Raw genomic sequence first — 13,311 nt, forward strand, 5'->3', positions numbered from 1 at the left:
AAAAGGTTAAGGACATAGTTTGGGTAAAGCGTCACGTTTATGGCTGATTTCAATTCCTTGTCTCTCCCTCTTCCTCTGTTTCCTCCTCTTCCGCTACGCCTTCCCCCTCTTCCTCCTTTCCTTCACCCTCCCCCTCCCCTCTTCTCAGCCTCGCCCTCCCCCCTCCCTCCCCCCCTCCGGCTTCCCCTCTATCTGTTAGTCCATCCTCCTTTCTACTAAGCTCCTTCTCATATCTTCTCAGGAACTTTTCTACTTCTAAGGAACTAGTCAGTTTAAATCTCTTATCTTTAAAAAAGAAAGCAATTCCCTCAGGGAATTCCCATCTAAATTGGATATTGTTCCTTCTTAAGACACCTAATATGTGTCTATATCCTTCCCTCTTGCGTAATAATCTGACCGGGATCTCTTTCAGGACAATTATCGGTCTACCGCCTATTATTAATTTTTTATGGTAGCTTGTTTTAAGTATCAGATTTCTCATTCCCATAGAGTTAAATATTACTAAACAGTCCCCGATGAGTTTCCTAGGTTTATTCTGGTATGTTCTCATTTTGATCCTAAAGGCGTTTTCTATCGTATATGCGACCTCCTCTTCTTTTACTTCTAACCAGTTTGCTAATTCCAAAGTTATTTTTTCTTTAATGTTCTCTCTAGTAATCTCTTGAGGGTACCAGTGCACAGTCTGCTGTGACTGCTATCTGTATCCAGGAATTGTTGAAACTTGTGTACCAGCCTAAGCTGGAAAAAGGAACTCTCAGCCACTGGAGCTACTTGGGCCTCAGTTGACGAAGATGGGTACAGGTGTAACCCCAGACTACAGACTTGTTCCTTCAGAGGAAATGCGGCTCTGTTTGGAACTAGCAATTGACCAATTTCCTGGATCTGGGCACCACTCATCTTAGGCTCTCCACCTTGCCAGGATTCAGCTTCAGTTCACTGACCCTCATCCAGACCACCACTGTGTCTGGACTTAGCATTGCTAGTTCCCCAAAGTTAGCCTTTTAGCGGATACATGTGTAAGATACATATTCACTAACAGATAGGGTAACTAGAGTGGGAATAATACCTGCTTAATTCTCAGGCTGCTTTGGAATGGGATGGTGTTTGGGAAAGCAGTGCAGAGGACAGGGGTTCAGCCCCTCCTTCTCAAATTGCTGCTGCTGTCTCAGTCAAAATTTGAGTCCTTGGAAGGGTCTACTGTTTAAGCATAGAGTGTGGCAACTCCTCAGCATTGTAATAAGTTTTGAGCTCAGCTCTGATCAGATCAAATTTCTCTCTGGGAGTGAAGAAGATTTGAACTATCAGAGTTGAACTGATTTTACACAGGAGCCTGCAAGTTGTCTTTCACCAAGAGCAAAGGATCATAAAATATATCTGCAGAATGGACCGTTGCCCAGAGCAGAGTCAAAGTGCCAAGAATGTGCATGGGTTGCTTGGGTGCTGTCCAGCTTCTATTTATGAAAGACGATACCATTCTGTATGTTCGTTTAATAATTACGTTGCAGAGGGCATCTGGAATCGCTGTAGTGATGCCATTGTGACATGAGTTTCCTGGAAAAAATTGAACACGAAAATGTCCTGCTCTCCTAAACCCACTGTGATCTGATTTAGCATGGTCTACTTGGCTAGAAGTTTTTTTTTGGGGGGGGGCATGGCATGGCGGGAGTATGCCATGTTTCATTTTATGTTGTGTGTAGAATTCAATAAGGTAAACACTGGCAACTTTAAAGTAAACTATGATTTGATGCACTTTAATGTTTGCTCGTCCTCTCCTGAGTGTTGCAGCAGGAGGAAACAATTCCAGAGTCTGGCATGTGGTGACATTTGAACTTAGGCTCGTAGTTTGTTTCTTGGTGAGCTAACAGACCTTAGCTTCAGGTTGCGGTTTGCTTAAGAGAGAAAAACCACGAGCTCTAGTTTACATGCATTGACAAGCCAGATTATTGTCATGTTTCTGTCTTGTTTCCAGCATTGGAACAGTTGGGAGGACCACATTCCCAGGGTTATGCTATGTTATAATTGTGGTTATCAGTGGCATATCTTAAACCTAAACAATACATGTTGTATCAGACCCAAGGTATGTCTAACCCAGTTCTCACAGCAAGACGTATGTAACTCATCTTGATCCTCAGTCACTAGTATTCAGAGGCAAACTTGACTGAATGGGTATTTGAACTCTGGTCTCCCAGGACAAAGTCCATCATTTGAGCCAATGCGCCATATTGACTTAACACCCAATGCCTTGTGTGAGCATAGCATTATACCGTATTGAATCCTTTGTGGGAGGAGAGGAACAATTCTTTGGAAGTAAGCCACAGCTTCACATGGGACAAAATGCTCAATGCAATGTAAAGGCATAGTAAAGAAACCCACATTTAATATGTTCTCTTATTTGTACTCTCCTTTTAGGTTTTTAAGCAACCCTGGCCTGGAATAATGCGCACAGTGTACAAAAACCACCAGCGGTTTGAGACCACGTACTTCAAAAAGTTCCCTGGTTACTATGTGACTGGAGATGGTAAGGTTCTACAGGGAATCCTGTAATATTGACAGTAAAGCATGCTTCCTGTATAATGTGGTACGGGTTAAGCATGATGTATAAAAAAGAGGCTCAACATACTTCCTTTGTGCAGCTTTTTTTTATATCCAGCCCCTCCATCTGAATTCTCTTTCTAACAGGGACTTAGAGCTATATGTATGGACTAGGTTTGATTCGTATTTGGGTTTTGTGAGCTTTTAATTTGTAGCCCTGGAATGAATGCTCAAATCTTGGCAACAAAGGCAAGAGGTCCCTTTATGAAATCCACAGTCCGCCCTGCTTGACTCCCTGGAATTAGGAGCAAATTGTGGGAGAAGGCGTGTGAGTCACAAAGGATATGGGGAACAAACCCCCTTTGGCACCCTTTATTTACATCAATTTGATTTGCCTGGAATTTGATTTGGATACTGAAGTTCAGCCCTGAAATATGCAATGCATAGGGTAGAGAGGCACTTAGGAATTGGTTCATTGGGCCTTTCCTTTTCCACTCATTCATCTTTGCTGGTCCCATGTATTTGCAGTTAGGCAGCAGGGCTTCTGGGCAATGAGGTGTGACTACTGCCTTTCACATTACTCTTTTTTGCTGTCTTTTGTTTCTTAATAACTACTTAGTGTCATTTGTTCACATTGTGCTGTGTACACCCACCCCAGTTCTCCCTAGATGCTTTTTTCCCTAGCTGGCTACTTTACATTGGTCAATTTGCTGGTTTGGTTTTTCCCCCTGCCAGGCTGCAAAAGAGATAAAGATGGTTATTATTGGATCACGGGTCGAATTGATGACATGCTGAATGTTTCTGGTAAGAACAAAATCTTTGTGGAAGGTTTCGAGTTTCCTGTAAAACTCTCCCAATGATATGGTAGGCCTTTTTGACATGATATGCCACCCTAGGCTCATTTGGGAGGAAGAGCAGGGTGTAAATAAAATCAATCCAAAAATTTGGGGGTGGGGTGTGTGATATGTTTCCTCCTCAGTACTGTTTAAAGCATGTGGCTGAGAGAGGGTCAGCCAAGGATGAATGAGATACCTGGGCCAAAAAAGGTTAGACCAGTGAATGCAAAAAATCAATAGTGACTGTGCTTACATAATCAAATTCTGGCTTGATAGGCCAGGATACGTTTGAGCTTCATGCACACACATGCAGCCTCTTTACTGTCATTCTTGCTTTGTGTGAATGGGGAAGCAGAGCAGGAAGCTGCAGTTAGATGTTAGTGCCTGATTTGTGTAAACTGGGAACTATAGTCACTGTCATCAAAACAATAAGGAATCCTGGCTTGTTTGGAAGCCATTAGCCACTCGTGTGGTTTATACATAATACAAAATTATGGTTAAAAATGGTTTGTTTTTCTCCATGTGCAAAGCATGGAGTGCAATGGAATCATAGGGATTGATGCAGGTGCATAAAGCTTACCTGAAAGCAACCAATGTCTAAGCCCATCCCCTTAAGAGATTCTTTCTACTTTATAGTTTTGTCTGCCCCATTTTCCATGTCATTACCGAGGAGGCAGGTTTAGTCGTTGTTTGAGGACTATCCAGGTCTGGTTCTGACCGGAAGGATACAGTAATCAGCAAGGGAAACCCACATGACCTGAAAGTGTTGCTGTGCAATGCCAGGTCAATGATGAATAAAACCACTGCCATCCACGACCTGATTGTGGATGGAGGATTTGACCTGGCATGTGTGACAGAGACCTGGTTGGATGAAGCAGATGGGCCTGTCCTTGCCGCTGCTTGCCCACCAGGTTTCTCTTATGCACAGCAACCCAGGTCATCTGGGTGGGGAGGTGGGGTTGCAGTGATTTTTAGGAAGTCATTAGTCTGCACCAGGCGTCCTATTGGGAAGACCCAGTTTTCTGAGTGCATGTTCTGGAAGTTGGGCAATAGGGGCAGTACAGGATTCCTACTGGTGTACCGACCTCCCCGCTGCACCAAGGATTCCCTGCCCGAGCTGCTTCAGGTCGTGGCGGATATGCTCCTGGAGACACCTAGCTTGGTTGTCATGGGGGATTTTAACATCCATGCTGACATGACCTTACAAGGGGCTGCTCGGGACTTCGTGGAAAGCATGGCCTCCATGGGGCTGTCCCTGAATAAGTTTGGCCCAACTCATAGCCGTGGACATGCCTTAGACTTGGTGTTCACCTCTATGGATGTTGGTGGTCTGACACTAACTAAAAGCGAAAAAGAAGAAGTGCCATGGTCAGATCACTTCCTGGTGCAACTGGACTTCTCCACAACCCTTCCCCTCTGCAGGGAGGTGGGACCGATTCGGATGGTCCGCCCCGCCACTTAATGGATCCAATTGGCTTCCAGAGAGTGGTAGGGGATGCTTTATCCCAAGTTGATGGCCTTTCAGCTGATTCCCTGGTGGCACGCTGGAATGCGGAGTTAACCAGGGCTATTGACTGTCTGGCTCCGAAGCGCCCTCTCCGATTGCATGGAGCCTGGACAGCCCCGTGGTTTTCCCCGGAACTGAGGGTGATGAAAAATCATTGAGACGGCTAGAGCGCTGGTGGCGGAAAACTCATTCTGAATCAGACCTGACACGGGCTAGAGCTCAACGTCATACAGTGGTTCCGCTCCTTCCTCCTGAGCCGTGTCCAGAAAGTGGTGGTGGGGGATGAGTGTTCAGACCCCTGGGCTCTCACTTGTGGGGTGCCTCAGGGTTCTGTCCTCTCCTCCACGCTTTTTAATATCTATATGAAGCCGCTGGGAGAGATCATCAGGGGGTTTGGACTGGGTGTTCATCAGTATGCAGATGACACCCAGCTCTACCTCTCCTTTAAATCAGAACCAGTGAAGGTGGTGAAGGTCCTGTGTGAGTGCCTGGAGGCGGTTGGAGGATGGATGGCGGCTAACAGATTGAGGTTGAATCCTGACAAGACAGAAGTACTGTTTTGGGGGGACAGGGAGCGGGTTGGTGTGGGGGATTCCCTGGTCTTGAATGGGGTAACTGTGCCCCTGAAGGACCAGGTGCGCAGCCTGGGAGTCATTTTGGACTCACAGCTGTCCATGGAGGCCAGGTAAACTCTGTGTCCAGGGCAGCTGTCTACCAGGTCCACCTGGTACGCAGGCTAAGACCCTACCTGCCCACGAACTGTCTCGCCAGAGTGGTGCATGCTCTGGTTATCTCACGCTTGGACTACTGCAACGCGCTCTACGTGGGGCTACCTTTGAAGGTGACCCGGAAACTGCAATTAATCCAGAATGCGGCAGCTAGACTGGTGACTGGGAGTGGTCGCCGGGACCACATAACACCGGTTCTGAGAGATCTGCATTGGCTCCCAGTACGTTTCCGAGCACGATTCAAAGTGTTGGTGCTGACTTTAAAGCCCTAAACGGCCTCGGTCCTGTATACCTGAAGGAGCGTCTCCACCCCGATTGTTCAGCTGGGACACTGAGATCCAGCGCTGAGGGCCTTCTGGCGGTTCCCTCATTGCGAGAAGTGAGGCTACAGGGAACCAGACAGAGGGCCTTCTCGGTAGTGGCGCCCGCCCTGTGGAACGCCCTCCCATCAGATGTCAAAAAGATAAATAATTACCTGACATTCAGAAGACATCTTAAGGCAGGGAAGTTTTTAATATGTAACGCTGTACTATTTTTAACACTGATTGGGAGCCGCCCAGAGTGGCTGGGGAAACTCAGCCAGATGGGCGGGGTATTAATAATAAATTATTATTATATTATTATTATAGGGATTTTAATGTTTGTACTGTGGCAGTGACTCCTGCATAGTCATGGGGTTTTCAGGAAGCACATAATATTAGCTGCAATGTGACCTTTTGGTTTCCTTTCATAATGGTCCAAAGAGTCTCCATAACTATCGAATATCTGGGCACTTGAAAGCTATTACTGTATCTTTTCAGAGATTGAAATATCTAACATTTACATGTCTCTGGTTTTTGTTTTTATAATTTATCATGGTACATAGCACCATATCCGCTCAAGCAGAATTAGTGCAGGCATACTCTTTGGGGAACTTCAAGGAGTCTTCTCAGATAGACTAGAGGAAAACATGTTTTCCTCTTTTATCTTATGAAGTCCCAAAAAAATACAAAACAAACTCACCAAACTAAGAAATGGTTTGCTTTACTATTATTGGCTACTTTTATTTATTTTTTAGCTTTTACAAGTTGTACTTGGGATCAAACTGTGTTTTCTCCCATAGTACCTTTCTAGAATGCTATTTTGCAACATTTACATCTTGACCAAGATTTTAGTGTAAAGGGTTCCTTTTTTATTTAGGTGATGATATTTCTTCGGCAATATGCAATCTATGCCAATGGATAACCATGTTGCCTCAGCCAATAGAATTACCTTAAGCCCTAGCCTTCAGCATGGGTCTTGGCTTGCTTAGTTATTTATTTTCATAAAATTTATATGATGCTTGATTGCTCAAAACAAAACTTCAGTTTACAAAAAGAATAAAACAATGAAGTTATCAGTAAAAAGAGACAGTTGAAAGCAACTATATAAAATATTCAGATTTTTTTAAAATAAAAAACCCCAATAAGCTAAAAACTAGATTAAAACCAATGTCAACATGGATAGGCTTTCCTAAATGAAGGTATTTTCAGCAGGTGCCGAAAACCGCACAGTAAAGGGGCCTGCCTGATGTCAATAGGCTTTTGTGGAAAACCTCTTGAAAAGTGAAGAGGCCTGGGTACAGTGGCGTAGCGTGGGGGGTGCCAGGGGTGCCGGCTGCACCGGGCGCAACATTTGGGGGGGCACGTTTGGCCGGCCCTCCTCGAGGAAGCAGGAACCCCACTGTCCTCGGACCTCCTCCGAAGGCTGGCGGTGGGGCGGAGAGATCTTCTCCCCGCGCCAGCCTTTGGATGGCTGTCCTGAAGACTTGTGGTGGGAGCAGTGGCGTAGCGTGGGGGTGCAGGGGGGCCTGCTGCACCTGGCGCAACATCTTGGGGGGGGGAGAGACTCGAGTGCTAAAATCCACGGGTTAGGGGGCGCAAATTACTTGCCTTGCCCCGGGTTAGGGGGCGCAAATTACTTGCCTTGCCCCGGGTGCTGAGAACCCACGCTACGCCACTGCCTGGGTAGCCATCTCAATTTAAGAAAACGCCCCCATTTCTTTCTGTTTGCAGGGCACTTGCTGAGTACAGCAGAAGTTGAATCTGCTTTGGTGGAACACCTGGCGGTTTCGGAGGCAGCAGTAGTAAGCCACCCGCACCCAGTGAAGGGAGAGTGCCTCTACTGTTTTGTGACGCTGAAGGATGGTCACGACTTCACAAAGAACTTAGTTGATGAACTGAAGAAACAAGGTAACCTTGGTAGACCATCGCATGTCGCTTGGCAAAAGAGCCAGAAAGTCCTTTTGGATTTGTGAGATGGGTGCGGGAGGGGCAGGGTAGCATGCTGCACATGCAACAAAGGAAGAAGCCACCTTTGGCCAGGTTAGATTTTTTGTCCAACTGGTCACATCCCAATGAAACTGAATGTTGGAAAACAAAAGGAAGTACTTCTTCACCCCATATGTAGTTAAATTATGGAATTTGCTCCCACAAGAAGCAGTGATGGCTGCCAACTTGGATGGCTTTAATAGTGGATTAGAAAAAAATCACGAAGGATAAGGCACAGTAGTTATTGCCACTGATGGTTGTGTTCTCCTCCTCCACCACTGTCAGAGGCAGTGTGTTTCTGAATAGCAGTTGTTGGAAATCACAAGAGGGCAGAGTGCTGTAGTGCTCAGGTCCTGCTTGGGTGCTTCCCATGGCCATCGGGTTGGCCACTGTGAGATCAGCATGCAGGGCTAGATGGGCTTTTTCTTTGTCCTTGGTATTATCTAGTTCAACTGGCAGTCTCTCTGGAATATCCAGCAAAGGACATTCCCTTCACTTCTTACCCAGTTCTTTTAAAACTGGATATACTAGGTATTGAATGGTAAGCATGTGCTCTGTTGCTGAGCCAGGATCACATTGGTGGAGCGGATGTCACACCAGCCTGTTCAGCAAAAGGAAAGCTACCTGCTGGCTCAGATTTTCTCTTTTGGAGATCATTCTTCAGCCCTTCTAATCTTCCTGAGATGAAGCCCCACCCCCACAACTTGCATCATCCCACAGCCTGGCTGGCAGGACAGTTTTCAAATAAAAGGTTCATTGCTTAGTAGTCCCAGAAGCTAAATTTATCTCTGCTGGCCTTATTGCCTCCCACATGTTGCTCTCCTTGCCAGCTGGCACCTGACTTGAATACATAAGGGCAGACCGCATGGCCCGTGAACAGGGTGTGGGTTTTGCAGTGGCAAGGCATGCACAACAACCCTTCCTTTCCCTTTGACAGCAAAGTTGCTGTAGAGGAGGGTGGGTTTGCACAACAGGTTGGTTTCCAAATTGGACTCTGGGGTAGCGGTATTTATCTGACCGAGGTCTTACGGGAACATAAATGATTTGATGTGTTTTTAATGAGCGGAGCAAGACTTCCCCAGAGTGGCTGCTTTTTAAAACAGGCTTGTTGGTGTTAGTTACTCCCGGTCAGCCCCTTTGTCATTCAGACACTTGTATTCTGCAGAATCCTTTCACGCACTCATCAAGGAGAAGAGTTTCCCTGAAAGACTATAATGAGAGACAAACTAATCCCACTTTCCACTGTGCAGCTGTGAAGGGACATCTGAGGTCTGCCAAGGATGACACCTGCAGATGGAACAGGCACATGAGGCTGAGCTAGTGCCTTCTGTGTACTGACTGTGGATCTAGACCATGCCCCATTGGAGTGCCACAACAGATGCAGCGAAGTCAGCGTGGGAGGGGTCCCTCTGGTTTGAGAAACACTGCTTCCTGTCAGAAATAAGAGCAAATAGAATAAAACTGTTGCATACCTTTTAGAAGAACGAATACGTTCTAATTGGAAATGGGAACGATGAATGAAGAACCTCTGTTACAAAACTGAAGTGGAAACACTCAAGGAAGAATTTATATTACAATTTACAAATCTTATTCCTGAAAAGGGTTTTGTTTTCTGTCCCTACTATGTGTGTTAAAGTTGCATTGCAGTGTAACAGGGAGCAGGGGGGTGCTGTGGTCTAAACCACTGAGCCTCTTGGGCTTCTAATTGCAAAGTCTGGCAGTTCGAATCCATGCGACGCGGTGAGCTCCCGTTGCTTTGCCCCAGCTCCTGCCAACCTAGCAGTTCAAAAGCATACCAGTGCAAGTAGAAAAATAGGCACCACTGCGGTGGGAAGGTAAACGGTGTTTCCATGCGCTCTGGCCCTCATCACAGTGGCCTGTCACACCAGAAGCCATTTAATCATACTGGCCACACAACCCAGAAAACTGTCTGTGGACAAACGCCAGCTCCCTTGGCCTGAAGTGAGATGAGCACCACACCCCATAGTCGCTTTTGACTGGACTTAACTGTCCGGGGTCCTTTACCTTACTTATTGCAGTGTGTTCCTATTGAGAATGCCAGTCATTTCCACTTCCCCAGGATATTCTATTTCTCTCCTTTCTGGGTGGGATGTTGGTGTCTTGTTCAGCTATTCTCCCTGTTTGCATGGGTTTTATTTCCTCAAGTCAGGTGCTTCACGAACGGTCCAGAGGCTATCATAGCTAAAATCCTTAATCTTTCATTTGCAGTTAGAGAAAAGATTGGACCCATTGCAACACCAGATTATATTCAGAATGCACCTGGCCTCCCCAAAACCCGCTCAGGTAAGATATGGATTTTACTGTATATGTGCAGGAAGCACAGATCATGGTGCTGTAAATACATTACATTACAGGTTCTTGCTACTAGTTGAATTTCCATTCTCTGCTTTCTTTTTGGAAACACAGTGTGGAAACTGGGAAAACTAGTAAAGCTGTGAGTAGCTATTTAGTAGCCCCTGTTGTCTTGGAGCCTTGTGGAAAACATGGAAATCCTCTTGCCTCTACTGTAGGAATGGCATGACATTTGTTTTTATTGGCAGAAAGGATTTCTAGTATGTAACAAGGCAGTAGTGGCTTGTGGGGAAACCCAGCCAGGTGGGTGGGGTATTATTATTTATTATAATGCCCGTATAGGTCAGTGGGAATTGTGTGGACAGCAACTCCCAAGGCAAAGTAGAAGTTGTTTATCATCATGGGCTTAATAGACCACAAGCTTAGCGCAAGTCAAGAGTGATGCAGCAGCAAAAAAAGCTAATGCTATTCTAGGCTGTACCAACAGAAGTCTAGTGCCCTCATCAAGGGAAGTAATAGTACCACTCAGTTCTGGTTGTATGGCCATCTGTCTTGGAGCCTTTAGTTGAGATTCCTGTATTGTAGGGAATTGGACTAGATGACTCTTAGGGTTCCTTCCAACTCTACAGCTCAATTACTTTATTGTCTTTGGGCAAGTTGCTTAGAATTTTACTCCCAAGTTATTAATTTTATTCAATTCATTGTATTTTATGTTTGTAGACTAATCTGGGGTCAAGAATCCCAGTGTATATCCTATTTTTAACAGCATGTCCTAAAATCCTGCGTCACTGCCTAAATACCATTCATTAATCATCTTTTTCTTGGAATGCAAGTACAGTTTGATGTTACACTGCCATTTCTTTGCAGGTAAAATTATGCGGCGGGTATTAAGAAAAATTGCCAAAAATGACCAGGAGCTGGGAGATACCTCTACTGTGGCAGATCCAGCAGTTATAAACCACCTTTTCAGCAACCGGTGTGAGACAATACTGTAGCAAGGCAATTCTAGAAGAAAACAGCAGTAGTGCAGGGATTTGGTGAGAATATGGCCCCATTGAGACAATGACAGTGTTTCTCTTGAGATGAAGAAGCTGCCCAACGCTGAGCTGAATGTAAAATGCTGTAAATGAAGAGAAGAAACTGGTGCTCCAAGATCCAGTCCTTTTGTGTTGTAGATCTAGTTGTCTGTGCCTCTGGAGAACTGTGTGCATTATGTTGTAGACCGGTAACTACATATCTGAAATTCCAGCCTCATTCACGTCGTACAGAATGACTTAACATTTTAATTTTCATGGATTAGTTTCATGAATTGTTTATTTTATTTTTTTACCTCTTAACGTGCTGCAAATGGGCAGAGCTTAGAATGTGTAGGCATTGGTGTGAAAAGATGGCTTTGCTCCCGAGTGGTAGTTAAAGGCTTTGAGAACCGACAAACTGAACAGTAATCCTCATGTTGAGGAAGAATTATTGGAACAATTTTTTTTTTTAGAAATCAAGCATTCATTAGTTTTCTTTCTTTCTTTATAAAATCCTGGATCCTCTGGCTGCATGCCATGGGGAAATCGAAGTTTATAGAAAAACTGCAACTCTGAAACTGTATAAAACTACTTTCCATGCTATTAATGACAATGACTTTCCCCCTCAAAAGGGAATAAGGCTATCTATTTGTTTTGGATTTTAATAGTACATTTGTGTATGTGTGTGTGCAGAGCTGAATTTTCCCAGTGCATCAAATTTTTTTGCGGGTGGAAGCAAATTCAGGGAATTGTTGTCATGAAAAGTTGCATTCAGTGCCTAGATGTATCCTAGAGGGAGGTTCATAAATTTTCCGTGGCTGTTGGTTGGTGCAATTCCTGTACCAATTGAATATGGGTAGGGATTCACTTGGATGGATGAGAAGCAGGTGCTGTAGTGATACCCAAAGTTTCAGTGACATGGGGCAGTTCAGTTACTTGGTTTTCCACGTGACCAGCTATGACACACAATCACATGAAGAAAATGGATATAGCCTGTGATTCTCACCTATGTTTCCTATGGCTGGTGAAAGCGTAGCTGCATTTGTGGAAAGTGTTTCCAGGTAAATTTTTATTTAGTCCAGTTTATGCTTCCATTTCTTGATATAATAATGGGCATATGTGTGACCAAATACGAGTTGCTGCTTTTGTGGAGGGACAAATAATCATAACAACACTGTGACCATTCTGCAGACAACTATGCAGAGGTGTCTTTTCTCATGGTTGGGTGAATATATCCATCATTCACAATACAGCAAAATCACAGTTAAGGATTTGCTTATTCTAGGTTTTTCACCATTCAGGTAGCAAAGAAAAAAATATCAAATCAAGTTTAGGTAGAGATCAGATGTGGACACATAACTGGGATCCCCCCCCCCCAATAATTTGATCCCACAACTCAGACAAACTCCCTAATAAATGTAGATGAAAAGAAAGGCTTCTTGTCTCAATAAATTTTGTCAGGGTATGTAATTCTAGCACATCCTTCAGTGCTGCTGAACTGGAAAATGCCATCCTCCAATTTTTTAAATTGAAATCAAAGCTTTAACTGTGATAGCCACAATGGTGTATCCCAAGATGTCTTCTTTGCCCATGTAATTAAAGCATGTCCCGAAAACCATGTGCTTGATGAATAATTTAACATTTTTCTGACCTTGACTCATGGTTATACCTTTCTCATTTCTTACCTGCTGTTAGTATTCTAAATGCACTTGTCTGTGGTCTGCAACATTGGTGTATATTTAATCTAATGTCCTGCAGCATTAAAGGTAAGCCAGTGGCTTGCTATGTGCTGGTAACATGAAATAAGTCCTTTTAATCTTGGTCTGACATAATTTTGGTTGGGAAATGGCTAGAATTGTTTTTAACTGAAATAAATCAAAGAAATAAAATCTATAAAGCCGTCACAGTTGGTTGTGGATTTTTTTGTTTATATACAGTGCCTGGTTTTCATTTTGAAACCTAGACCAGACTTTGGCTTCATTTTTATATAACCCTAAAGCTGTGGTTCAGCACAAGATGAACAATCCCAGCATGCTTCTGAGCTGTTTCCCTCGCAAAGAAAGAGCCTGGAAACTTGTGCTTTCCTTACAT

At 44.4% G+C, this 13,311-nt stretch overlaps 1 protein-coding gene across 2 annotated transcripts in view; it reads left to right on the plus strand.

Moving 5' to 3' along the window:
• The window catches only part of ACSS2 (acyl-CoA synthetase short chain family member 2), a 58,170-nt gene extending 45,046 nt beyond the window's left edge, over nucleotides 1-13,124 (plus strand). For both annotated transcript variants that reach the window (XM_082226025.1, XM_082226026.1), the window contains 5 exons: nucleotides 2,410-2,518; nucleotides 3,268-3,336; nucleotides 7,637-7,813; nucleotides 10,121-10,195; nucleotides 11,072-13,124. In XM_082226025.1, coding sequence (XP_082082151.1) covers nucleotides 2,410-2,518; nucleotides 3,268-3,336; nucleotides 7,637-7,813; nucleotides 10,121-10,195; nucleotides 11,072-11,199 — 558 coding nt within the window. In that variant the 3' untranslated portion in view covers nucleotides 11,200-13,124. The remainder of the gene's footprint in view (nucleotides 1-2,409; nucleotides 2,519-3,267; nucleotides 3,337-7,636; nucleotides 7,814-10,120; nucleotides 10,196-11,071) is intronic.
• The last annotated feature ends 187 nt before the right edge of the window (nucleotides 13,125-13,311 follow it).

The sequence above is a fragment of the Podarcis vaucheri genome (assembly GCF_965113315.1).
Source record: "Podarcis vaucheri genome assembly, chromosome: 6".
Classification (NCBI taxonomy): domain Eukaryota; kingdom Metazoa; phylum Chordata; class Lepidosauria; order Squamata; family Lacertidae; genus Podarcis; species Podarcis vaucheri.